This window comes from Brachyhypopomus gauderio, chromosome 1 (assembly GCF_052324685.1).
Source record: "Brachyhypopomus gauderio isolate BG-103 chromosome 1, BGAUD_0.2, whole genome shotgun sequence".
NCBI classification, from domain to species: Eukaryota; Metazoa; Chordata; class Actinopteri; order Gymnotiformes; family Hypopomidae; genus Brachyhypopomus; species Brachyhypopomus gauderio.
Genome location: NC_135211.1, coordinates 44493642 through 44519359, shown reverse-complemented (window position 1 = coordinate 44519359; position 25718 = coordinate 44493642). Strand labels below are relative to the sequence as shown.

General features: G+C 38.6%; 1 protein-coding gene and 1 long non-coding RNA gene across 2 annotated transcripts; both read right to left on the bottom strand.

The window, feature by feature from the left end:
* Window positions 1-1846: 1846 nt before the first annotated feature.
* On the bottom strand, window positions 1847-12276 carry LOC143521872 (uncharacterized). Its single transcript, XM_077015322.1, has one exon. It carries the CDS (start codon window positions 12207-12209, stop codon window positions 2493-2495), a length of 9717 nt encoding a protein of 3238 aa, XP_076871437.1. The 5' UTR covers window positions 12210-12276; the 3' UTR covers window positions 1847-2492.
* Window positions 12277-15138: 2862 nt separating this feature from the next.
* On the bottom strand, window positions 15139-24736 carry LOC143527595 (uncharacterized). Its single transcript, XR_013134191.1, has 3 exons — window positions 24612-24736; window positions 15332-15431; window positions 15139-15235 (listed from the first exon to the last, which is right to left on the bottom strand). It is a non-coding gene; the product is annotated as an uncharacterized LOC143527595 (long non-coding RNA).
* Between the last annotated feature and the right edge of the window lie 982 nt (window positions 24737-25718).

Below are 25718 nucleotides of genomic sequence, written 5' to 3'. Positions count from 1 at the left end.
GCAAATAAACGGACTAAGTGGAATACCACCAGCGCGAGTATTAAGGTTGAACCAACTCCGAAAAGCAAGCAATATAAGCATAGAATTAGACTGAATAGATCTGTTTTTATGGATCGGTCACATTGTCACCGATACCCGATCTAGAATTTTTTCAGATATTAATATCGGAATCGGTGCATCCTGACACATGTGCACGTTTTACTTTCAAGCTCCGCGCCCCCCCTGCAATAGCTCCGCGCCCCACCCAGGGGGCGCGCCCCCCACTTTGGGAACCACTGCATTAGACATTATGACAACATGTTCAGCACTTTTGAATGTAATGACCTAGGCAATGACCTAAAGACTAAATGTTTTGGAGGGTAAGACAATTCAACAGACAATCTGTACAACACATTTTGATAAACATGACATAAGCAATGAATAATGTAAAAAAACAACATAATTGTCCATGTCCATTTGCGAAATGTACAAAAGCATTTGCAATATGTGAAACACAATGAGAAATGAAGTTATGATGTGCACAAGTGATGAGATGTGGAGATTGAATGAACAGTTTTGAGAATTTCAATTCTGATCTGAGAAATTAATCAAATCAACTGAGAAAAACTGTGAAAGGCGAACTGCGATGGCAACAGAATGTGTTCGCGAAAGCCACAACCACAAACCATACGGCAGTAAAAGCTAGTTTTGTTGAAGAAATCTCCCGCGTTTCAATGTTTTTTTCAGAGGGAGCGTTTTTGAAGCACTAGTTATTTGATATTTCAAGTATATGTAACATCTTTGTTATTTTTCTTTATTCATTTGGATAGTTTGATCGTTGATTGATGGAGTAATGTGGGTTTCATAATCTAACAAATTAAAAAAGGATTTATGTTATAACAGAGCAACAAACATATTTTTTACATCTATACAAACTTGAATAAGTAATGAATTCAGTTATTTAACATTAAGGAGTAGTTACATTTATAAGTTACATATGGCCCTCTTTGGAAAACGATTTTGCTGATGTGGCCCGCGGTGAAAATGAGTTTGACACGTCTGCTCTAGCCCTTCCGAAGCTACAAGTGGATCACTGTTTGTCAGATCCAGTAAAGTATCAATGAGTGCAGCTATGGTAGTAGATGTAATTGTTCATTCATTAGTAAACTGCTCAGATTGTTAATGCTATAATCCTAAATTATCAAAAAAAATCTTTGAATTAAAAAAAGTTTGAAGTTTAGATCAAATTCAAAATGATTTCTCTTTGCTACTGTGCTGAGTATTTTCAGTGCTGTCTCTTTGCCAGTAATAAAATGTAGTAATTAGGTATGTGTGCACTGTGTCTAAATATTCATCTATTTTTGTAGCATGAGCCATTAATTATATTTACTTTTCAGGTATATGACATCACACACTCTGGAGTTTATATTCTAACCTTCATTAACAGGACCTCAAGCAGATGTTTGTGTCAATGTTTATAGCTTTTTTTAGTTCTTATTCTATTTTCTATTTATTTACTTATTATATTTTTATTAAGAAAGGATTCATGATGCTTTTTAAAATTCCATGGTGACACTATTTCAGGGTTTTGTCATTCTTCCTGATCATCTCTCTTTTTTAATGCTTTATTTGAACTTCAGCAGGTAGTCTTCACCATATGTACATGCCTCAGTGTGCAGAGTTGCCGCAATGTGATTGGCTGATTAGATAACTGATTGGCTGATTAATGAGCAGTTGTACAGGTGTAGCAAATAAAGTGGTACACGTCTCAGACAGTCTTCAATGAGCATGGGTGTATTTTTAATAATGCAAAACAAAACACTGCACTCATGAATGAGGATGAATAAAATTCAAATGTCCAGCTATCCTTGTCTTTCACTTAAAAAATCTGTACATTATTAATGTAATGTATTCACTATTTTGTCATTGATGAACAAATGGCTTTATGTTATTTAAATTGTCGCAATTCATTTGTTTAACACCAGTAACATCTGAGTGTTGTATGATGTATCTGAGTATAGTTGAATGTAATTGAGTGTTATTTGAGTGTAATACACACACACACACACACACACACACACACAAGTTAGGACAAAAAGACTGAATAACACTAACTTTCATTGTACTCATTACAATGACACTTAAGAATCTGAATCTGATACAGACATTGGTTTTACACCATCCTTACACCACCCCAGCTTTTATTCAAAATACAATAACAGAGATAAAAATCAAAATACAGAGGTGTATAAATGTTTTAATCTTTAAAAAAGTCAGCTTGACCCTTTGCAGCACTTTACAAAATGTTCCTGTTCCCTAGAAGTAAAAAGTTCCCAAGCATTTTGCCATAACAAAACATAAATTAGTTTCACAAGTATATTGTATAGTACAGTTATCAAATACACACATTATATATATATAAATCATCATTATATTTGATATGTTTTTTTGTTTACTACTTTTTAAAAACTTAGCCTAATACATTTTCAGTGTTGTCTGTAGAGTGATGGATGTTAATTGTTTGTGGTCATAAAAGTCCCGCTCTGCACAATAGGATAATCAAATGTAATGCGTTTAAACAGTGGAACTTTAGCATTGTCTGTGAAGAATATAATTTGTCCTTTAATGACTGAATCTGGTAGAGGCTGGATTTTTACCCCAGTACTGGTTTGAGAAGGATTTGGAAGGGTACTCAGCGCATCATTGCTGTTTAAAGTCATATTTGTTGGAGACCCATATGTTGAATTTGATTCTGTGGTAACTGATGGTACTATGTGATTTGTAATTCTTTGAGTGTGAAAAGTTATGGGAGTTGTAGCAGAACTCTGATTATTATTTGACATTGTGCCCTGGTCTGTAGATCTTTCAGTGGTTGCATTCATTGCAGGAGTATTTGACAATGTTTTATCTGATCTAAATTGATCAGTTGTCATTTGTTTGGATACTGAGGGCGAGGTTGTTAGTGGTATGATGGTTTGATATGCATTTTGGGATGCAGAATAATTATCTGAAGTCACTGGTTTACCAAGAGTGGCATCCACGGTAATATTGTTCATGAGTGATGAAGACACAGTCTGTCCTCTAGACACAACTGAAGTTGTGGACTCGTTGGTCATAACAGCTTCTGAAGCAACTTGGAGTGTTGGCGAAACTGTAGAACTTGCTAGTATTTCAGAAGGAGTACTCATTGTTAATTCAGTAGAAGAGGTAGTAGCTTTTGTTATAGTAGTTTGTACAGAGGCTCCATCTACTGTATTAGCTAATGTGACTCTGCTTGTTTGAAATGAAATATCAGACATGGGCGGGGACATCTGAACAGTTGTGAGTTTTTTCTCTGGATCTGAAGTGACGGTTGTGTCCAATTTCTGTGACTTAATATCTTCTGATGATGATGTTGGGCTTTTGACACTTAAGTTGTCAACTGTGTATCCACTATAATTTTTGGAGTTCATTAAGGTTGATGATTGCATGGAAGGTATTGAGGGAGCAGTTGGATTAGATGATGCTTGCAAAGATGATAAAGGAAGAGAAGATGAAATAATTGTTGAAGAGGTACTGAATGATGTATTAACTGATGATGTGTATCCTGTACCCACTGCACTTTTCTTATGCTCTTCAGATGTACTCTCACTGATTTTGTATGAGACGTGGGTACTGTTGATAGATGGTTTGGTTGTTATTTCAGATACATATTCTGGGATGGAAGTGCTTTGTTGTGATTGCACGGTTGCCTGGTTGAGATTTGGTGACCTTGTGGCATTGTTCTCATTTGAGGATTGTAATGATGTGAATAAAAAAGTAGTTTGATTGGTGGAAGATTCCATAAAGGAAGAAAGGAATTTGGTTGTAAGCAAATCTGTCATTGATGGTTTGTTGGTTTCAGCTGTTGGCATATCAGATGTTAAAGTCACTGGAGGTAAAGTGCTTGTTGGGGCTTTTGTATTGGATCCAAAAGATGTGCTTGTAACAGTGTTTTCAAGACTGCTCGTAGAATTACTTTCCTTATTCTGTGTTAATGGCTTTATGGTGCTTTCAGACATTGTAGAAGCAACTGTTAAGAAGGTCCTATTTGCAGATATAGTAAATGATGCAGTTTCTTCATTCACTGGGCTTGTCATAGATTCTGTGCCGATTTCATTGAAAGTAGATGATATTTCTTGTGGTGTCACAATCATGTCTGATGTTTGATACATTTTTGTAGCAGCTGTGTTTGCAGTCTGTGCACTGGCTCCAAGCGTGTCATTTAATGACACTACTGTTGGACTGACTACAGCATCTTTTGTTCTTGTTGTAGCAGGTTCTTGAGCGCTAATGAATGATGAAGCTGTAGGTGAAAGAGTGGATGTTTGTGGCCCTGTGGTCGTCTTAGGTATTGAATATATTGTTACTTTAGTAGTCTCTATGACACTAGAGGATTGTGAAGGCAATGGCATTTCAGAGATAGGTTTGCTACTAGAGTTATAAAACAATACAGGGGTGCTTGAAGGACTGACTGAAATATCATGATGGGAAGTGTTGGAATACAAATCTAGTGGGGTTGTTAACTGAGGTTTGTCTGTGCTTGATTTGAATGAGACAGAAATGTTTACTCCATTGTACACAGAGCTGGTCAAATCTGTTTGTAGTGATGTCATGGTAGTATGTGCTGTAAAATTAGTTACTTTAGGAGTTTGTGCAGTTGGAATTTGGGTTACAGATTGACCTGATGCTAACGATGTTTGTACCGATTCAGCAGTTCTAGTAACATTGGAGAAATAAGGTGAAATTGTTGTAAGCGAACTAACTGATAAGTCGGCAGATGATGAGTTGTTGTTAGTTTTGTTTTCCAAAGTTTCATGAGTGGTGTGTGAAGATTCATATCTGGGTCTCATAGATGAAGACTCACTGGTGACAGTAGAAAATGAAGCAATATTTTCTGATGTGGGTATTGTAGTCATCGCAGTTATGTTTTTAATAAGATTACCAGCACCACTTGATGGAGCGAAGTTTGTACTGATGCTTGCATTTAATGAAGACTTGCTACTTTTACTTTCAAATGTTGCTTCATGTGCTGGACCTGGTGCATAACTGCTAATAGATGATTCAGATTGTGGCAAAGTGAGTGGTATAGTTCCTGTTCTAGTTCCAGAGTCTTCAGTTGCAGGTTTAGTTCCTGTGAATGAATGGTTGTTGACTGCCAATTCTGTAGATATATTATTTCCAGAAAACTCTGATTGTGTAATAGGAGGTTGAGGTTTAGTTATAGTGATTCCCGAAAGTGATATATCTGTGTTCCTATTGGAATTATTTAATACAGTAATTGATTCAGATGATACCGTTGCTGATGGATTACTAGATAATGCGGTCTCCACATATGGAGCCTTGGTTGTAGTTTGGTTGTACCTGTAGCTGGTTGACGAGTTAAAAGGTAATAAGTTAGTACCAGTAGTACTCACTATGATTTCATGAGTGGCTCCCACTGAGGAGTTTGAATGTGTGGTCTCTGTGTTGGTGTTCATGCCCATGTGAGAGGTGTTTTTGCTGGGGTCAACTGATGTAACAGGACTGGTATTTGAAAATTCACCTCTTTGGTTAGCTGTTGAAAATGACATGCTATTTTCTGTTGTAAATGCTGAGGTTGTTGATTTGTTCATGCTGTTTTCAGCACCACTTGGATCATAGGTCATACTGATGCTAGTATTTGAAGATGATATTCCAGTTGCATTTGCAAATACCACAGAAGTACCAGCATTTGTATGGGTGGTATTTAAGGGTAATTCAGATGGTGATGAAGTTAGAGGTCCAGTTCCAGTGCTTCTCTTGGTATCTGGAGTCACAAGTTCAGTTACTGTGTGTGAAATGTGGCTGCTGCCTGAAGAAGAAGCAGTATTTGTACCGATGGTTGTATTTGATAAGGAGCTTCCATTCTCATTTGCAATTACTGTAGGATAACTAACTTTACTCATATGGTCAGTTGAATGTGTGGTATTAAAAGAAGATGGCGGTGAAGTCAGAACTTCAGTTCCAGTGCTTTCCCCCCTGTCCGGAGTCATAGATTCAGTCACTGTGGATGAAGTGCTGCTGCTGGATGACAATACTGTACTGGTATTAAAAGAAGATGGTAGTGAAGTCAGCGGTACAATTCCTGTGCTTGCCTCAGTATCTAGAGGTATAGGTTTAGTCACTGTGAATGAAGTGTGGTCACTGGATGATACTTCTGTAGATGCTTTGTTTGTAGAAATTATAGAAACCTCTGAACTTGGAGTGGAAATATTCTTACTGTTTTTGGTAAGGGAAACAACTGGCAGTGTAGGAGTTGATGAGGTAATATTATCTGTGCCCTCTAATGTCTCACGATGGAATCCTTCAGAGGAGTTTGAAAATGTCTTGGGGATGATCTCTGTGTTGGTATTCATGCCTGCTTGAGCTGACATCACACCAGTTGTGTTTAAGGATTCATTTATGTCATTGTGTGTTGAAGATTCATGGGTGAAAGTAAGAAATGACGCAGTATTTTCTACCATGGATGTTGAGGTTGTGATGATTGTTTTGTTAGTAATGTTGCCAGAACCTCTTGAAGAAGCATAGGTCATACTGATGCTAGTATTTGAAGATGATATTCCAGTTGCATTTGCAAATACCACAGAAGTACCAGCATTTGTATGGGTGGTATTTAAAGGAAATTCAGATGGTGATGAAGTTAGAGGTCCAGTTCCAGTGCTTCTCTTGGTATATGGAGTCACAAGTTCAGTTACTGTGTGTGAAATGTGGCTGCTGGCTGACAATTGTGTAGACATTTCATTTGCAGAACCCTTTGACTCTGGAGTGGAAATTTGAGGATAGGCTGTAGTTGTTGATTCTGATATTAAACTCTTTGTTTGACTGCCTGTAATGCCTGGTGACATGGTGCTGGAATCAGAAGATAAACTGTTTGGCTTAGATGTCAACACAAGAGGTGATGTAACAGTTGTGACTTCAGAGTTCAGAATGTTGCCACCACCACCACTGTATGTAGGACTGCCTGACAGCTGGGTTCTCGAATCAGGTGATACACTGATTGGTTGAGATGCTTTGGATGATAGAGCTGCAGCAGAAATATTGTCATTTGAATCAGTGTAAGCAGAGCTACTAGAGTCTGTATTTGAAGTGTAGCTGCTGGATGACAATTCTGTAGACATTCCATGTGCAGAACCCACTGACCTTGGAGTCAAAAATGATGTGTGAGTGTTTGTTTCACTACCCGTTGTAAGGGAAGTCATTGATGACATAGAAGATCTTGTGGAGGGATCAGTTGCATGATGTAAGATTCCAGGAGTGGATCCACCTGTCGAGTTTGATATTGTGTTTTGAGTATTCTCCATGTTGGTGTTCAAGCCTGTTTGATTTGTCATTTGACTGGTGTCAACTGACATTGCATCAGTTGTCTTTGAGGATTCATGCCTGTGGTCAACTGTTGGAGAGTTACTGGTGATAGTTGAAAATGACACATTGTTTTTTGATGTGGATGTTGAAGTTGTGACAATTGTGTTGTTAGTAATGTTGCTCACATTGCTTGAAGAAGCATAAGCAGTAGTGATGCTTGTATTTGAGGAAGATATTCCACTTGCATTTGTAAATACTGTAATAAATTTGTTTGCATGACCAGATTCATTGGTATTTGTAAATAATGTTTCAGATTGTAATGAAGTTAAAGTTCCTGCACTATCGGGAGTCACAGGTTCAGTTGCTGTGTGTGAAGTGTGGCTGCTGGCAGACAATTTTGTAGACATTCCATCTACAGAACCCATTGACTCTGAAGTAGAAATTTGAGGATGAGTTGTAATTGTTGATTCTAGCAATGACATTAGACTCTTTGTTTGACTACCTGTAATGCCTGGTGGCATGGTGCTGGAATCAGAAGATGAACTGTTTGGCTTAGATGGCAACATAAAAGGTGATGTAACAGTTGTGACTTCAGAGTTCAGAGTCTTTCCAGCACCATTTGAGGCAAAGTTTGTATTGATGCTTGGAGTTATTCCTTTTGCATTTGTAAATAATGTAATAGCTGTGTTTGTATGACCAGATTCATCACTACTAGTAAATGATGATTCAGATGAAGTCAGAGGAACAGTTCTTGTGCTTGTATCAGAATCTGGAGTCGTATGTTTTGTCAGTGTGAATGAAGTGGGGCTGCTTGCAGACAATTCTGTAGACACTCCATTGGCAGACATTTCTGACCCTGAAGTGGAGAATGGAAGAGAAGTTGCATGTGTGGGTTCTGAAAACAACATCTGTGTTTGTATGTGACTTTCTGTCATAAGGGAACTAACTGACAACTTAGAAGTTGATGAGGTAGTATCAGTGTTACTCTTTGAGATTTGATGAGTTGATACTTCTGAAGAATTTAAAAGCATGTTGGTTTTCATGCCTGTTTGACTTGTTGTCTGTCTGGTGTCAGCTGACATCGCATCAGTAGTCTTTGAGGATTCATTTCTGTGATTTTGTGTTGAAGAGTCACTGGTGACGGTTGAAAATGGCACATTTGCTGACATGGATATTGAGCCTGTGGTGGTTTTGTTAATGTTTCCAACACCATTTAAAGAACCATAGGTAATGTTGTTGCGTGTATTAGAAGATGAGATTCCACTTGTATTTACAAATACCATAGAAGTGCCAGCTTCATTTGTATAACCATTTTCATGGGTGGTATTAAAAGAAGATAGTGGTGATGACGTTGGTGTTACAGCTCCCTTACTTGTCTTGGTATCAGGAGTCAATGAATTGTCATTGCTACCTATCAATTCAGTAGATATTCCAATTGTAGACACTTCTGATCCTGGAATTGGAGATGGAATATAAGCTGTTGTGGGATTTAAAAATGATGTATGAGTGTTTGTTTGACTACCTGTTGTAAGGGCAGTAATTGACCACTTGGGAGATACTGTGACATTATCACTTGTACCCTCTAAAATTCCATGAGTGGACCCTCCTGAGGAGTTTGACTGTGCTGTTTTCTTTGTGTTGGTGTTCATGCCTGCTTGAGATGTTGTCTGATTGACATCAGTTGACATCACACCAGTGTTGTTAATAATATTGGCTACACCACTTGAAGAAGCGTAGGTTGTTCCAATGCTTGTATTTGAATAAGACATTCCACTTGAATTTGTGAATACCATAGGATTCCCAGCTTCTTTTGTAAAACCAGTTGCACTGGTGGTATTAAACGATGATTTAGATGGTGATGAATCCAGTTGTTCAGTTTCTGTGCTTGTCTTAGTACCTGGAGTCATCAATTCAGTCACTGTGTGTGAAGTGTGATTGCTGGCTGACAATTCTGTTGACATTCCATTTGTAGAACCATTTGACCTTGTAGTGGAAAATGTAACATTATCTGAAGTTTCAGGTCCTAAAAGTGGTGTTTGAGTATGTTTTTGACTACCTGTTGAAAGGGACGTAATTGGCCACTTATGAGATGCTGTGGTAGAACCACTTGTATCCTTTAAGATTTCATGAGTGGAGTCTCCTGAAGAGTTTGAAAGTGCTGAGTTTTGGGTATTTTCTATGCTGACAGTTTGAGTTGTGTTCTGGCTGTCATCAGCTGACATCACAGCAGTGGGCTTTGAAGATTCATTACTATGGTTTACTGTTGAAAAATTACTGGTGATAGTAGAAAGAGGCTCAGTATTTTGTGACATTGAAGTTGTGACAAATGAATTGTTAATATTGTTGCCCGCAGAGCTTGAAGCATAGGTTCTGTTGATGCTTGTATTTGAAGAGAACATTCCACTTGCATTTAGAAATACCATAGGAGTACCAGGTTTATTTGTAAAACCAGTTGGTTGAGTGGTATTAGATGGTGAGGAAGTCAGAGGTTCGGTTCCTGTGCTTGTCTCAGTACCGGGAGTCACTGGTTTAGTTACAATGTGTGAAATGTGGCTGCTGTTTGACAATTCTGTAGACACTCCATTTGAGGTACCCTCTGATTCTGCAGTGGACAACGAAACATATGCTTTAGATGTGGATCCAGAAAAGGAAACCGGAGTGTTTGTCTTACCATCTGTGATGAGGGAAACAACTGACAGTGTAGGAGATGATAAGGTAATATCAACTGTGCTTGTCTTCTGAATGATCTCTGTGTTCGTGTCTGTTTGACTTGTCTTGCTCACATTAGCTGTCATCACACCAGTTGTCTTTGTGGATTCATTGATATAATTATGTGTTAAAGAGTCACTGGTGAAAGTAGGAAATGCCACATAATTTTCTGCCTTGGATGTTGAGTTGGTGATGGTTGTTTTGTTAGTAATGTTGCCAATAGTATTTGAAAAAGCATTATTTAAACTGATAGTTGTATTTGATGTGGACCTTTCATTCCCATTTGCAATTACTGTAGGATAACCAACTTTACTCATGTGGTCAGTTGCATGTGTGGTATTAAAAGAAGATGGCGGTGAAGTCAGAGCTTCAGTTCCAGTGCTTTCCCCCCTGTCCAGAGTCATAGATTCAGTCACTGTGGATGAAGTGCTGCTGCTGGATGACAATACTGTAGACACTTTATTTGTAGAAACCTCTGACCTTGGAGAAGACAATGGGGTTTGGGGTGCTAAAAGTGATGTGTCATTATATGTTTGACTTCCTGTTGAAAATGAAGTAATTGGCCACTTATTAGATGCTGTGATAGAACCATTTGCACCCTCTAAGATTCCATGAGTGGAGTCTCCTGAGGAGTTTGAAAGTGCTGAGTTTGGGATATTTTCTTTGCTGATGTTCATGACTGTTTGAGTTGTGTTCTGACTCGCAGCAGGTGCCATCACAGCTGTGGACTTTGAGGATTCGTTCCTGCAATTAACTATTGAAGAGGTACTGGTGATAGTAGAAAGAGGCTCGGTATTTTGCAACATGGAATTTGAAGTTGTGACAGTTGGTTTGTTAATAATATTGCCCGCAGCACTTGAAGACGCATAGGCTGTATTGATGCTTGTATTTGAAGAGGGCATTCCGCTTGCATTTAGAAATACCATTATACCAGCTTCAGTTGTAGAACTAGTTTCATGGGTGGCATTAAATGATGATTTAGATGATGAAGTCAGAAGTTCAGTTCCTGTGTTTGTCTCAGCACCTGGAGTCACAGATTCAGTGACTGTGAATGCAATGCTGGCATTGGTAGACAACTCTGTAGACACTGTAGGCCTATTTGTAGAAACCTTTGACCCTGAAGTGGAAATTTGCTGATTAGCTCCAATTGTGGGTCCTGAAAATGATGTATGAGTATTTTTTGGTCTACCTGTTGTAACAGCAGTAACTGTTGGCATAGAGGATGCTGTGGAAATATTAGCTGTACCCTTTAAGATACCAGGTGATGTTCCCGTTGAGGAATTTGAAAGTGTCTTGTTTTGGTTAGTCTCCATGTTGATGCTTGTGACTGTTTGAGTTTTGTTCTGACTGGCATCAGTAGACATCACACCAGTGGTATTTGAGGATTCATGCTTGTGGTCAGTGGTTAAAGAATCACTCTTAACAGTTGGAAATGACCCATTTTTTAAAGACATTGAAGTTAAAGTTGTAGTTTTATTATTAATGTTGCCCTCACCACCTAAAGAAGCATAGGTTATACTGATGCTTATATTTGAAGAGGACATTTCACTTACATTTGAGAGTACCACAGGAATACCAGCTTCATTTGTATAAGCAGTTGCATGGGTTGTATTAAATGATGATTCAGGTGGGGAAATCAGAGCTTCATTTCCTGTGCTTGTCTCAATAACTGGAGTCACAGACTCAGTTGGTGTGAGTGTTGCTGCCTGACGTGTGGCTGAAGTGTGGTTGCTGGCTGGCGATTCTGTAGCGACTCCATTTGCAGATCCCTTTGACTCTGGAGTGGAAATCTGAGGATAGGCTGTAGATGTTGATTCTGACAATGACATTAGACTCTTTGTTTGACTACCTGTAATGCTTGGTTTCATGGTGCTCGAATCAGAAGATAAACTGTTTGCCTGAGATATCGACACAAAAGGTGATGTAACAGTTGTGACTTCAGAGTTGCCAGTACCATTTGAGACTAAGTTTGTACTGATACGTGGATTTGATGAGGGCATGCTAGTTGCATTGTTGTCAGCTGTGCTCTCCAAGGTTTCATGATTGGATCCTCCTAAAGAGTTTGAAAATGTGGTCTTCTGGATCTCTGTTTTGGTGTTCATGTCTGTTAGAGTTGTCTTGCTGACATTAGCTGACATTACACTAGTTGTCTTGGTGGATTCATTTATCTGATTATACATTGAAGTGTCACTGGTAGAAATAAGAAAAGAGGCTGTATTATCTGCCTTGAATGTTGAGGTTGTGACAGTTGTTTTGTTAATAATATTGCCATTACTATTTGAAGAAGCAGTATTTGTACCGATGGTTGTATTTGATAAGGAGCTTCCATTCTCATTTGCAAATACTGTAGGATAACTAACTTTACTCATATGGTCAGTTGCATGTGTGGTATTAAAAGAAGATGGTGGTGAAGTCAGCGGTACAATTCCTGTGCTTGCCTCAGTATCTAGAGGTATAGGTTTAGTCACTGTGAATGAAGTGTGGTCACTGGATGATACTTCTGTAGATACTTTGTCTGTAGAAATTATAGAAACCTCTGAACTTGGAGTGGAAATATTCTTACTGTTTTTGGTAAAGGAAACAACTGGCAGTGTAGGAGTTGATGAGGTAATATTATCTGTGCCCTCTAATGTTTCACGATGGAATCCTTCAGAGGAGTTTGAAAATGTCTTGGGGATGATCTCTGTGTTGGTATTCATGCCTGCTTGAGCTGACATCACACCAGTTGTGTTTAAGGATTCATTTCTGTCATTTTGTGTTGAAGATTCATGGGTGAAAGTAGGAAATGACACAGTATTTTCTGCCATGGATGTTGAGGTTGTGATGATTGTTTTGTTAGTAATGTTGCCAGAACCTCTTGAAGAAGCATAGGTCATACTGATGCTAGTATTTGAAGATGATATTCCAGTTGCATTTGCAAATACCACAGAAGTACCAGCATTTGTATGGGTGGTATTTAAAGGAAATTCAGATGGTGATGAAGTTAGAGGTCCAGTTCCAGTGCTTCTCTTGGTATCTGGAGTCACAAGTTCAGTTACTGTGTGTGAAATGTGGCTGCTGGCTGACAATTGTGTAGACATTTCATTTGCAGAACCCTTTAACTCTGGAGTGGAAATTTGAGGATAGGCTGTAGTTGTTGATTCTGACATTAAACTCTTTATTTGACTGCCTGTAATGCCTGGTGACATGGTGCTAGAATCAGAAGATAAACTGTTTGGCCTAGATGTCAACACAAGAGGTGATGTAACAGTTGTGACTTCAGAGTTCAGAATGTTGCCACTACCACCACTGTATGTAGGACTGCCTGACAGCTGGGTTCTTGAATCAGGTGATACACTGATTGGTTGAGTTGCTTTGAATGATAGAGCTGCAGCAGAAATATTGTCATTTGAATCAGTGTATGCAGAGCTACTAGAGTCTGTATTTGAAGTGTAGCTGCTGGATGATAATTCTGTAGACATTCCATGTGCAGAACCCACTGACCTTGGAGTCAAAAATGATGTGTGAGTGTTTGTTTCACTACCTGTTGTAAGGGAAGTCATTGATGACATAGAAGATCTTGTGGAGGGATCAGTTGCATGATGTAAGATTCCAGGAGTGGATCCACCTGTGGAGTTTGAAATTGTGTTTTGAGTATTCTCTATGTTGGTGTTCAAGCCTGTTTGATTTGTCATTTGACTGGTGTCAACTGACATTGCATCAGTTGTCTTTGAGGATTCATGCATGTGGTCAATTGTTGGAGAGTTACTGGTGATAGTTGAAAATGACACATTGTTTTTTGATGTGGATGTTGAAGTTGTGACAGTTGTGTTGTTAGGAATGTTGCTCACATTACTTGAAGAAGCATAAGTAGTAGTGATGCTTGAATTTGAGGAAGATATTCCACTTGCATTTGTAAATACTGTAATAAATTTGTTTGCATGACCAGATTCATTGGTATTAGTAAATAATGATTCAGATTGTAATGAAGTTAAAGTTCCTGCACTTGTCTTTGTATCAGGAGTCACAGGTTCAGTTGCTGTGTGTGAAGTGTGGCTGCTGGCAGACAATTTTGTAGACATTCCACCTACAGAACCCTTTGACTCTGATGTAGAAATTTGAGGATAAGTTGTAGTTGCTGAAGTTGTAGTTGTACGTGTTGATTGACTTGTAGGTGCCAAACTATGGTTATTACTTGAACTTGATTCCCATGTTTGATTTGTAGGGGTGCCATTCTCTGATCCAGAAGTTGTTTTGGTTGTGAATGCCAGTGGTTTGGATGTTGAAATGACATTTTGAGTGTCAGTATCTGTTATCTTAGATGTTAAAACAGTTGTTAGCATTTGCAGAGTTTCTGGAACAACATTGCTGATTGATGGTGAACTTGTTGATAAAATGGAAGGTGCTGAGATATTGTTAGTTATTTTCGCAGATGTTCCATGTGTAGTGTGACCTGAAAGAATTGTACTTTCAGTGGTATTCCTGGCGGATGTGCTATACAGGTTTGAGTCAGTTGATGTTATATCACTATTGTGTTTGTATACTGCCATTGTCTGAGTACCAGACGTTACAGATGATGCTAATTTATCCACAAAGGAAGTTACTTGGAGCTCTGTTGATGATGATGATTTAAATAAATGATCTCTTTTGGTTGTCCGTGATCGAGAAGTCATAACATTGGGGCTTGACATCATGGGGACTGTATAGGTCATATTTAGATTGTTATCTGAAGAAAAAAGCATGTTTGAGGATGTAGAGTCTTTGTTTGTGGTTACATTAATTGGATCCAGGGTCTTGAAATTGGTTATATTTTTTAATGCAGTACCATTATCTATAGACTGTACTGTGGTTGTGGAAGATGAATTTGAAGAAGATGATGATGAAGATGATTGATCTGCTGTATTGAGAACAAGTTTTGGTTGTATGCCGTCGAGTATTGTATCCAGACTCTGGGATGTCATAACATTGGAGAAAGTCCCACATGAATTTATTTCAAGAACTGTACCGTTGCTTAATGTCTTAGATGTATTACATCTTGAGGTTTCAGACACAGTTTGTGTCTCAACTGTGGTTGTTTTTTCTGTGCTATTTGTCACATGATCCATTGAAATGAATGGGGTATCTGAGGAAATGCTAGATGTGGATGCAGCTCCACCAGTTGAATTAAGTAAAGTTATTGGCTCCATTGTTGTGCTGTATGTACTTACACAAATGTACTGACAAAAGGCTGAAAAAAAAAGAAAAATGTTTTAGAGTTTTATATATATATAATATAATTTAGTCACACATTTCTTTGTACATGCATCACAGCATCATTACTCACCACTAAACACCATGAATAAATGGATACGTCTCATAGTTACTGCAGTGTCTGGTTGCACAAAAGGCGAATAGTGAAGTGATAAGATGCTGTAGTCAGGCTCCTGTGGAAAAGGGAGTGTTAGTCTTTGACTGTACCTAGAGCTGGGCGATATGGGAAAATATCTTATCACAATACGTTTTTTCATATCAGTCAATTTCGATATATTTCACGATATAAATCAAATCACTATTTCCTTTATACTTTAAGTGAGAAATGAACACAACTCTTGTTTCTAACTAAAACCTGGAGATTGTTATTCACAAGAGTTGTTATACAGTGTAAAAGGTTTTGATGTCATCTTCAGACAGATCATAGCCACCAGGGTTCATAAACAGCATTATACATTTGTTCAGTCCACAGTGTGTTAACAGAAGAAGAGAGAGAAAGAAAAGTTGTAACTGAGGGGCAGAAACACGGATAAGGGAAGGAACAAAATGTCAGAGTGCTCTGATTGAGCGTCACAGACAGTCAGTGTTGCGAATGGTAACGGCGTCATTTTGTCAGTAACGGTATAATTAGAGCCGGCCCTGACCAATGTGGTGCCCTAGGCGAGATTTTGGTTGGCCCCCCCTGCATCATCAATCAACTGGTTTTACACTCACACAAACACTGCAAAGCTTTATGTTTTTGATAAATATTATTTATTTTAGAACAACAGTAAAACAGTAAAATCAGTATTAAAGAAACAAATAAAACCAAATGAATTATAAATATTACAGTATAACAATATATTGCTCAAAAATATTTTAAAACTATTTTAGACAACTTTTAAATATTAATAATAAATAAATATTGGTGTACTGAGGTGGAGGGGATATGATGGTGTTATGCTGGTAATAAGGTTGATAATGTGTCTTCTGGTGGCACAGGATGTGTAGAAACAGGATTTAAATATTTCAAAAGTGCATCTGAAAGGAACAGGAGTATATGTGTGTTTTAATATATATTTATTTTAAAAACCTGCTGAGCTAAGCTAATAATAGCACCTACTAGGATTGGGCAGTATGATGACAGTATTGTAAAATTGTGGCAGTATATTAACCATGTGACGTGATGCAACGTGCCAAATCTGTACTTTGAAAAAATTGGCACATTTATTAAAAAGATCTGTAGGAGGGGTCAGCAGTTGGAGCTCACTGATTGGTTATGGAGTGGCGGTTTTCACTAGGATCATACAGAGGGGGAAAACCCATAATGACGACGAGTGCTAGTTATGAGTCAAGCGAACGGGTTTCAAAGAAAAACACCACTGCTACATATTGGCAGCATTTTGGATTTGTTTCAAATTAAAAGGGAGAGCCAGCAAACCTATATGAGTCAGTGTGTAAGATCTGCTTATAAAAATTCTCCGCCAAAGATGGAAACACATCAACATGCATTCTCATATTAAAACGAAGCATTAGAGACCCATACTTGAGTAAAAGTACAAGTATTCTATCAAAACATTGACTTGAGTAGAAGTGGACGTGTTCTTTAAAAACTTTACTTAAGTAGAAGTACAGAAGTATTCAGCATTTTTTGTACTTAGGTATTGCAAGTAGTTTATTCTAAAATGTACTGTATTACTCAAGTACTGAAAGTAAAAAGTACAACTATTGTGTTCTGAATTAATTAAAGAAAGCCGTTAAAGTTTGATTATCAATAGTTTTTATATATAACTTACAAAGATGTCAAAGACCACAAATACAAGTGTTCTGTATGTACAAACAAGTAGCAACTTAAAAAACTGGGCTTAACACTTCGTACACAAAAAACAGATAACCTATGTCCTGCTACGTCGTAGGTTTGATGCAGAAGTACAAGTTCGCCTTAATTTAATTTAGCTGAGAAAACGAGGTGTATTTTTGACATAAAATCCGTCTGTCGGATTCTAAGGGTGAGCCTACTGCCCTGTGTTTACCCTCAATAAATGTCCTTACCCTATAAAAACACTATACTATAAAAAATGGGCACATGATTAGTCAGCATGAAAAGACACACGGCTTACTACTGCTAAAAACACAACTCAGCGTGACATCACCTTTATGATTGCCAGCTAATGTTAAGTGAATACTGCAGCACGTCATGAACATAATTAGGTTAGTTAGCTAAGATATCTAACCTATAGCGCTTACTGACAGCTCAAGCTGGTGTGTCTTTTGTGCGTTATATTTATAACTTACATTGATGTGTTTCGAAGGTGAATTTTTGAAGGCATGCGCAGTTTTCTTATGAGACAGCCTGATCGCTTGACCCGGTGACAGCGCCAGCTAACATGTTTATAATTATAACGAGTAACTATACAGCACGTAAAAAATTTATCTGAGTAAAAGTATTAAACTGATGGAAAATATGTAGTGAAGTAAAAGTGGAAGTAGGAGAAAAAAATAATACTCCAGTAAAAAAAATACAGATACAGCATTTTTGTACTTAAGTACAGTAGTGAAGTAGTTCTACTTCGTTACTATACAACTCTGATAATTAATTACTTTTCCTGTCGTTACAACGCCGTTGTAGGCAGCGTTATGGTAGCCAATCAGAGCTAGTGTTTTTACACGCGTGCCGAAGCACCCCAGTGACACACGACACAAACGGGGAAGAGGCAGATATGGCTATTCAGGAGCAAGCCGAAGACAAAATTGCATTTTCAAGGTTGCAATATAAACATTATTTAAGAAAATACTTGAAGTTCCTGAATGTGTACCAGACTGGGTATTTGATTTATTTAACGCTGCCTTAGCCAATCGCTTACTAACTTGTTAAGTTAAACATGTGTTGCACCGAGAACTGTGACCTATCGAGATCTGTTACTCCTCACTAGCCTGGGCAGGGGTCCGCTCGGATTACTATTAGTATATCAATATATGCACCACTTTTAATGACCAGTAACGTCAACGGCGTTGTAACGACAGGAAAAGTAATTAATTATATTATCCCGTTACTGACAAAATGATGCAGTTACCTATTCGTAACACTGGTTATCATACATTACAGTTTTTCTCGATTGGTTTGGCTCATTTCTTGAAACCGAGATGACATTCTCAAAACAACATGGACAAGTCTTGAAACCCCTTGGCAATTGTTCACAACAGAATAGCATTTCTCATTGGTTTAGTCAAATTGCAAATGTCTTAGTACAGCGGTCCCCAACCACCAAACCGCGGACCGTGGGTCCGTGGGTCATTTAGTACTGAGCCGCACAGAAAAAATATATATAAATATATTTTATCGACGATCAGAGTCTGAGTGATGTTTTATTTTGAAAAATATAAAATATTTTGGGATTCGCTCCCAACGACGAGTGAGTCTGGTGAGTTTGATTTTTATGCCGCTTATATTTGTTTTTGTCACACTACAGCCCCAGACCCCTCCCATCGGGCATGTCTTAATGTAGTCTGTGGCTCTGTTCGAAATAGCCTACTACATACTACTGGCGTACTGATCAAGCCCCAAATCAGTATGCCGTATGCAGTATGTGACCAAAATGAAATTTTCCAGTACGCGAAACATACCCGGATGACCTACTACTTCCTCAAAATATTCCAGTACGCGAACAGAGCTATCTTCGTGGTGTACTGCATCCCATCATGCAACGCGGCCAGTTTCATATCGTCCTTAAAAAAAAAAAAACATGGTGGACGATCCGGAGCGAGAGTGCGAGCCTAAATGTATGTTTTTAAAAGTTACTAGATTCCCATATGTGTAGCAAATTGCAAAAATGATTAATTTCAATATTGGACAAGAGTGAGTTGATGGCAATACACTGTAGGCTACTGGTATTTAGCCCTGTGGATACCAGTAGTGATAAATGTGTGGTAGGCTATTCTTATCTGTCTGAGTTAGTAGATATTTTGTACTCACGTTAAACTCCTTCAAAATGAATGCCATAAAGGTAGCTGTTAAAATCTTTCTCCGCCTTCTCTCGTGGTATCTTCTAAAAATCGACAAATAGTCCGCCATTTTGAGACTTCAAAAGAATCACTAATCATGGGTGGTTTCACGTTCACATGACCCTGTAGTATGCTTTGATTTTGTCGGATACTGGAAACTGTACTGCATACTACTACAAGGACCAGTATGCAGTATCCAGTATACACTGAGTCCAGTATGCAGTATCCAGTATGTAGTAGGCTATTTCGAACAGAGCCTGTGTCTTTATGTACATCGTGGGGGGCGTGTAGGTTCACTTGTGTCATTAGTCTAATGTGTTTCACGCGGTGCTTGTTAGACTATTTGTATATAGTTTGTGTGTTTGTATCGTCTTGTGCTAGGGGGTATTCCACGAAGCGAGCTAACTCAGTAAGCCGGGCTTTTTAAGACAAGCCTGGCTCATTTTGCTCAAATTCGGTTCCACGAAAGAGGCTAGACTTAAGCCTCGCTCAGTTACTACAGCAACATATACGTTTGAACAAACCTGCTCTGTACCAGGCTAGAGTTGAGGCTTAGCTTAGCTGGACCGCTTCTATTGGCTGAGCCGTGTGATGTCAGTCTTGCCATCCGGGAAACTGAATTGAGAAACAAGGTTCCACTGCAGTTCTATCCATTAAATTGCTGTGGATGTAACATATCATATCATATCTGGAATTATTAGTTTGGAATGATTGCAGGTTTTTACTATCAGAATTTCATAATTATATTTCCAAACTAGTGGTCAGCCGTTAACGACGTAAATGGCATTACCAGCGTTAACGCCGATAACGGCCGACCATTAATTAAATTTAATTCGCTTGCAGACCGTTTTTATCTGTATATATATATATATATATATATATATATATATATATATATATATATATATATATATATATATATATACATACACAGATAAAAACACCACTATGCCAAATTAATGGCCCACCACTATTCTAAATGCAATTTATATTTTGATCTTCAGAGTACATATTCATTGTTAATCAGTGAGTGTAGGGTATTCTAACTAAAATTCTTTAGGTCGGAGCTTTGTGGCTGACGCGTGTTTCAGGATCCAAAAGTAAACGACATCTTCAACAAAAGTCACGTTTTGTATTTTTTATTGATGCAAAATAATAATAAAAACGAATACAAACGAACACTTTGCCTTTTAAGTTTCCACTATAATCGTTCCACAGTGTGACTACGTCCACGGTACGATCCACGGTACGCTCCACGTACGGTCAGAAAAACCGTGAGCCTCCAACCCTCCTTCTCCCGCGTCCCTCTAACCACACTGTCCCCTGCCCTAGCCCACCTGTGTCACCAAAGGCCAACCACGTCACTTCCCAAAATTACTTTTAAATCCACATTATCCTTTTGCGTATATTCTCACAAAAAAAACCATGAAATATACTAAGCATAAATTTAAACCAGTATCAAACATCTTATCAATATTATATTATAATATGAAACATGAACACCAAATACACATAACATGGGCAAACTCTGAACTAGGCATAAAATAGGCATCTGGCGCCTACAGTGAGGTTTCTGCACATTTCAATGTATTGGTTTAATCTTAACAAAATCAGGTCAGTGTAAAATGGAATACAGTGTATAATCACAGTTATGGTCAACAAACATACATTAGCATACACTCTATATCACAAAAAATAAAAATTCTTTGTATCTGAGTATTAATAAGCTTTGCGCTTCTTTGCCAGTGGCGCATTTCTGTACAGCGTTGGGGATGCAGAACATCTTTGTAAGGCGACGGTCTGCCACGAAATTTAAAATGTTTGCCTTGTGCTTAAGCGCTTCCTTAATATATTCATCAAATTCCACAATGATGTGGCGTTTGCCGTTTTGCTCTAAAGCAAGGTTTTCTGCAGGAGTGAGGGCTGCTACAGGAGGCCCAGCAGCAGTAGCAGTTTTCTTTCTGGTTGCTAAAATATTTTATACAGTTATTTAATGGTGTTTTACCTTTTCCTGCACATGAGACTAATCAACTGTACTAACCATTCCAGAGTATATTTTTATATTTCACCTTGACCTGCTGCCAGGTTCTCTCCACCCTGTTCATATTACTTCTAAATCAAGAAATGATTAACATTATTAATTTACTGTCACGTTGAGGACCCCGGCCCCTCCCTTTTGGGCATGTGTCTACGTCTACTCGTCTGTGTCTGGATCTCCGGGGGTGTGGTTGTGTCTTGTGATAATCCGTCTCACCTGTGGCTCGTCTCGTAATCACGCGGGGCTTATGTGGTTTGTCTATTTAATGTGCGTTCACGCAGTGTCCTGTGCTCGTCGTTGTCTGAGTCTGCATGTCGTGTGTGCGTTATCTATATGTTTCTCGTGCGCTATTGCGCAATAATCATCGATCATTAAAAGTGCTGTGAAAGCAAGGAGTCAGTGTCTCATCCTTCGCCCTGCCCGCACGTCACATTTAGTATTAAAATAGTTTTTCATTTTAAAAATGCCAAAAATGCTTTTAAAATGCCAATGAATGGATTAAATTATATGCTCACGCATTTAATCTGTCTGCAATATTTTGCCAGGCAGCTTCTCTGACTTTATGAATACAGGATGTGTTGCCTTTCTTTGTAATAATGTCTTTATATTCCTCATACATACGTATAAGTAGCTCATGTTCAGCAGAAGAAGCAAAAAAGCTGCTCGTTTCTTCAGCTCTTTCGACATTTTCTTGCCTTTTCGAATATCGATTAATGAGGCTGTTTAAATACTGTGTGCACGCGCATGATCGCTGATTACAAAAGCCTGGCTTGAATTAGCGGGAACAGGTTGTGTCTGGATTTCGTTAGTGGAACGGAACTAGACGGAAGTTAACTGTTTGGCTAACTCAAGCGATGCTCACTCTAATAAGCGCCGCTTTCATGAGCTCGCTTCGTGGAATAGCCCCCAGGTCTTTGTCAGAGTCTGATCACCCCCCCCACACACACACATACACACACACACACACACACACATATTTTCAACTCCATGAAAATATTGTCTGACATGTTACCCAAAAAAGGTTGGGGACTGTTTTAGTATATGTCTCAAATATCCCTGTGCATCTTTGCAAATGATTTAGTACAAGTAGCCTACATTTAGCACAATTCCCTAGTAATTTGATCAAGGTGATTTAAACTAATTAGCTGATTTTCAGTCAAATGGCTGTTCTCTCCAAAACGTCATGCATATTTCATTGTATAAGCCATTGCATGCATAACAATCTGTTCAATTGTCAAAATTAGTCAAGAGCATTATACCACGAATACCACATACCAACCTTTTGAAACATTTGGTAAATTCATGACTATAATTGAAAATCTGCTGAAACTAGAACCTTTCTAATGAAGGAGGACGTTCACACATCTCAGATAACCAATCAGATAGATATTTGCCAGGTGCTGTCCATGTTTGTGAATGCTATCAATCATGTAGGTCTGTATATAGAGAGCTTGACTATACCAATAACATTTCTGAACATGGAGGCAACTAGCCCAACAAAAGCTAGAAGGCAACTTCCTGCTCGAGGAACAGGGGGAAGAAGAAGATGAGGAAGAGGAGGAGTGAGGGTACGTGGTGGTGGGACAGGGGGAAGAGACAGAGGAGCATAATCACACTGTGTTGTCCCAGATGAAATTTGTGTGACACTCATTGACCACGTTATAAACCATCGCCTCACAATGGCAGAGGCAGGTCGACGAGTTCATCCCAATGTGCCTTGGTGTACTGTCTCCTCCATCATTATTGGCCAGCGAGCCACAATGGATTTTTCAGGCCAGCGAGGGGGCAATCTGACAGTGTGTGCTGCCATTCCTGAGAATGGTGTGGCCACCCACATGCCCATTCATACAATACAGAGAAGCTCCTCTTTTTTCTGGATCGCCTTTACATAGATTTGATCCCTGAAAATGAGAGAGGTCTCATAGGGCCTCACCCCTCACCTACCACACCACTTCATTGTATGGGACAATGTGAATTTCCACCTTGGGCTCCAAGAATGCTGATGGACTTCCTACCCCCTTACTCTCCTTTCCTCAATCCCATCAAATAGTTTTTTTTTCCACTTGGAGATGGAGAGTGTATGACCATCATCCTCAAGAGCAGAGATCCCTGCTCCAAGCAATGGATGCTGCATGTGAAGCATTACAGGGAATCAGTGTAGGGGGAGGTTGAGACATGCACGTCATTTCTACCATCGCTGCATTGCAAAGGAGATTATACGTTGTGAGATGGATGAAAATCTATGGCCAGACAGAGAGCAGGTTGTGGATGGCCAGGAGGTTGAGGATGGTGGCTAGGTGAGGGAGGGTGAGGACAGTGACTAGTGAAGTGAAACCACACCCCCACTTTATTTACAGGACTATTTTTATTTGATTGCATTACAGAATGGGCATTATGTTTACATTTGCTTTTTACACTACAGTATTGTAAGCAAGTTAATTTTTGAGTGAATAAAAATGGTTTCAACTTCCTTGGCGTTATTAGTTTCAAGTGTGATTAACCTTTGTAAAATCCTTTTTTTAGTTTTATGCACCATTGTATTATGTTAGTTAGTCCTTTGCCATAGTGACAACACATCTAACCATTTTGACTTGAAGTGCTCACACAATGCCAAACAGACAATGCATTTTGGTATTCATACGAGAAGGGAATTGAGTTTTGACACATGGGTCAATTGTTATGGAAGGGATATGGGCTTCTGAAGGCTAACCATGGTGTTGCGCTGAACCATCCAGGTTATTTTGATAAAAGCACCAAATGCTTGAGAATGTTCTGTCTGTTTTGGGCCAAAGCAATTGCATGCCAATCTTTACTATTTTGGTGGCACTGACTCTTTAAATGAAAAACGGGTTTAGCATTGAAGCATAAGTTTTGGGGCAGATATACGCAAGTCAGCTCTTTTGTTGTACTGATCTGTAAGACAGTTGTGCCAAATGATGTTAGAGTTTCCAGAATGTAATTTCGGTTTCAAGAAATGAGCCAAACCATTCGAGAAAAGCTGTAATACAGATCACATAAATTCACTGTACCGTATGCAACTTGTAAAAAGTCTACATGATACTTTTAAATAATGTTGAAGCAATGTCATTGTTATCTCTGTAATTACTGATACATGTCTATATACAGTTTCTAAAAAAAGATGTATCTGAGGATATTCAAAAAACTTACAGCAGAAGAGTTTTTGGTACCCTAACCAAAGATTTTTATCTTCAGTCGACACCATCTAAATGCAAACAAACCTGTTTCTTCAAATGTTTTACTCTCACTCACAACAAAACATACACCATACACCACAGAGCCGAGTCAAAATGTTGATCTATCATTATTCACTCACCTTTCAAAGAATCCAGATGACGTGCCCTTCAAGATCTACTGTGTTTTTAAAATGTCATTTAAAATGTTTTGATGTTTCTGCTTGTAAGTTGTTTCTGGTGTAAGTTCACTTTCGAAAAACACCACATTTTGCTTTTGGATATTCTGTCGCTGAGGACGTACGTAGTGCAGCTCCTCGAAATGTGGCATGAAGAAGAACCTGTCGAACAGGAAATGTTCTTGGTGCTCCTGCTTTGCAAATTAATTTTCCATTATATGCAAAGTGCTGTTTATTCTATTATTAAACACAGTATACAAATGATTACATTCAATGTAAGAGTCTCATAATACATTATTACTCATAATACATTTACTGCTAAGTATATTGTATATATTACCACTAATATTTAAAAGTTAAATAAATGTTATAACTAAAAGTTAAATAAATAACACATATATTGCTTTTAATGACTTAATAATGGTATACAAGTGCATTTTCTCAACCTGCTTAGGTACCTGGAATACTTTTACAGTATTCAAGTTGTAAAAGTTTCCAAATATGCTGAATCCATAAAATAAAATAAGGGATTTTCTAGATTGAAGTACTTGTCCGAAGAGCATCTCATATTGTTCGTGTCCACACATGTTATAGATCAGGGGTCACCAACGTGGTGCCCGCGAGGACGTCACGAGTCGCCCGCGGGCTTGTTTTAAAAATAGCTCACTATATTGCCATGCACCAAAGCGCTGCATCGTTTATGTTTTTGCTACTATTATAGATTGTCCGCGGTTGCTAGCGGTCTTCCCGCTTAGCAATTGACACCCGCCACCCCCCCCCCCCCCCCCCGCTCAACAACTTTCCGTTAGATTGATGCGAATTCATCTGGTAGCCCTCCGCAATAATTGGTCTCCAAGAAGTAGCTCCCAGTTTCAAAAAGGTTGGTGACCCCTGTTATAGATGTATACACCTCTATAGATACACATTCAGGCACTCTTGTCCCTTGAGCTCTTTCTTTTCCTCTGATTCACAAATGCATCACACCATAGCATGCACACCTGCATCAAGTAATATCTTGGCAGATATCTATGCAGAGAAGCCTACGGAAAACAGGATATGTAAAATCATTAC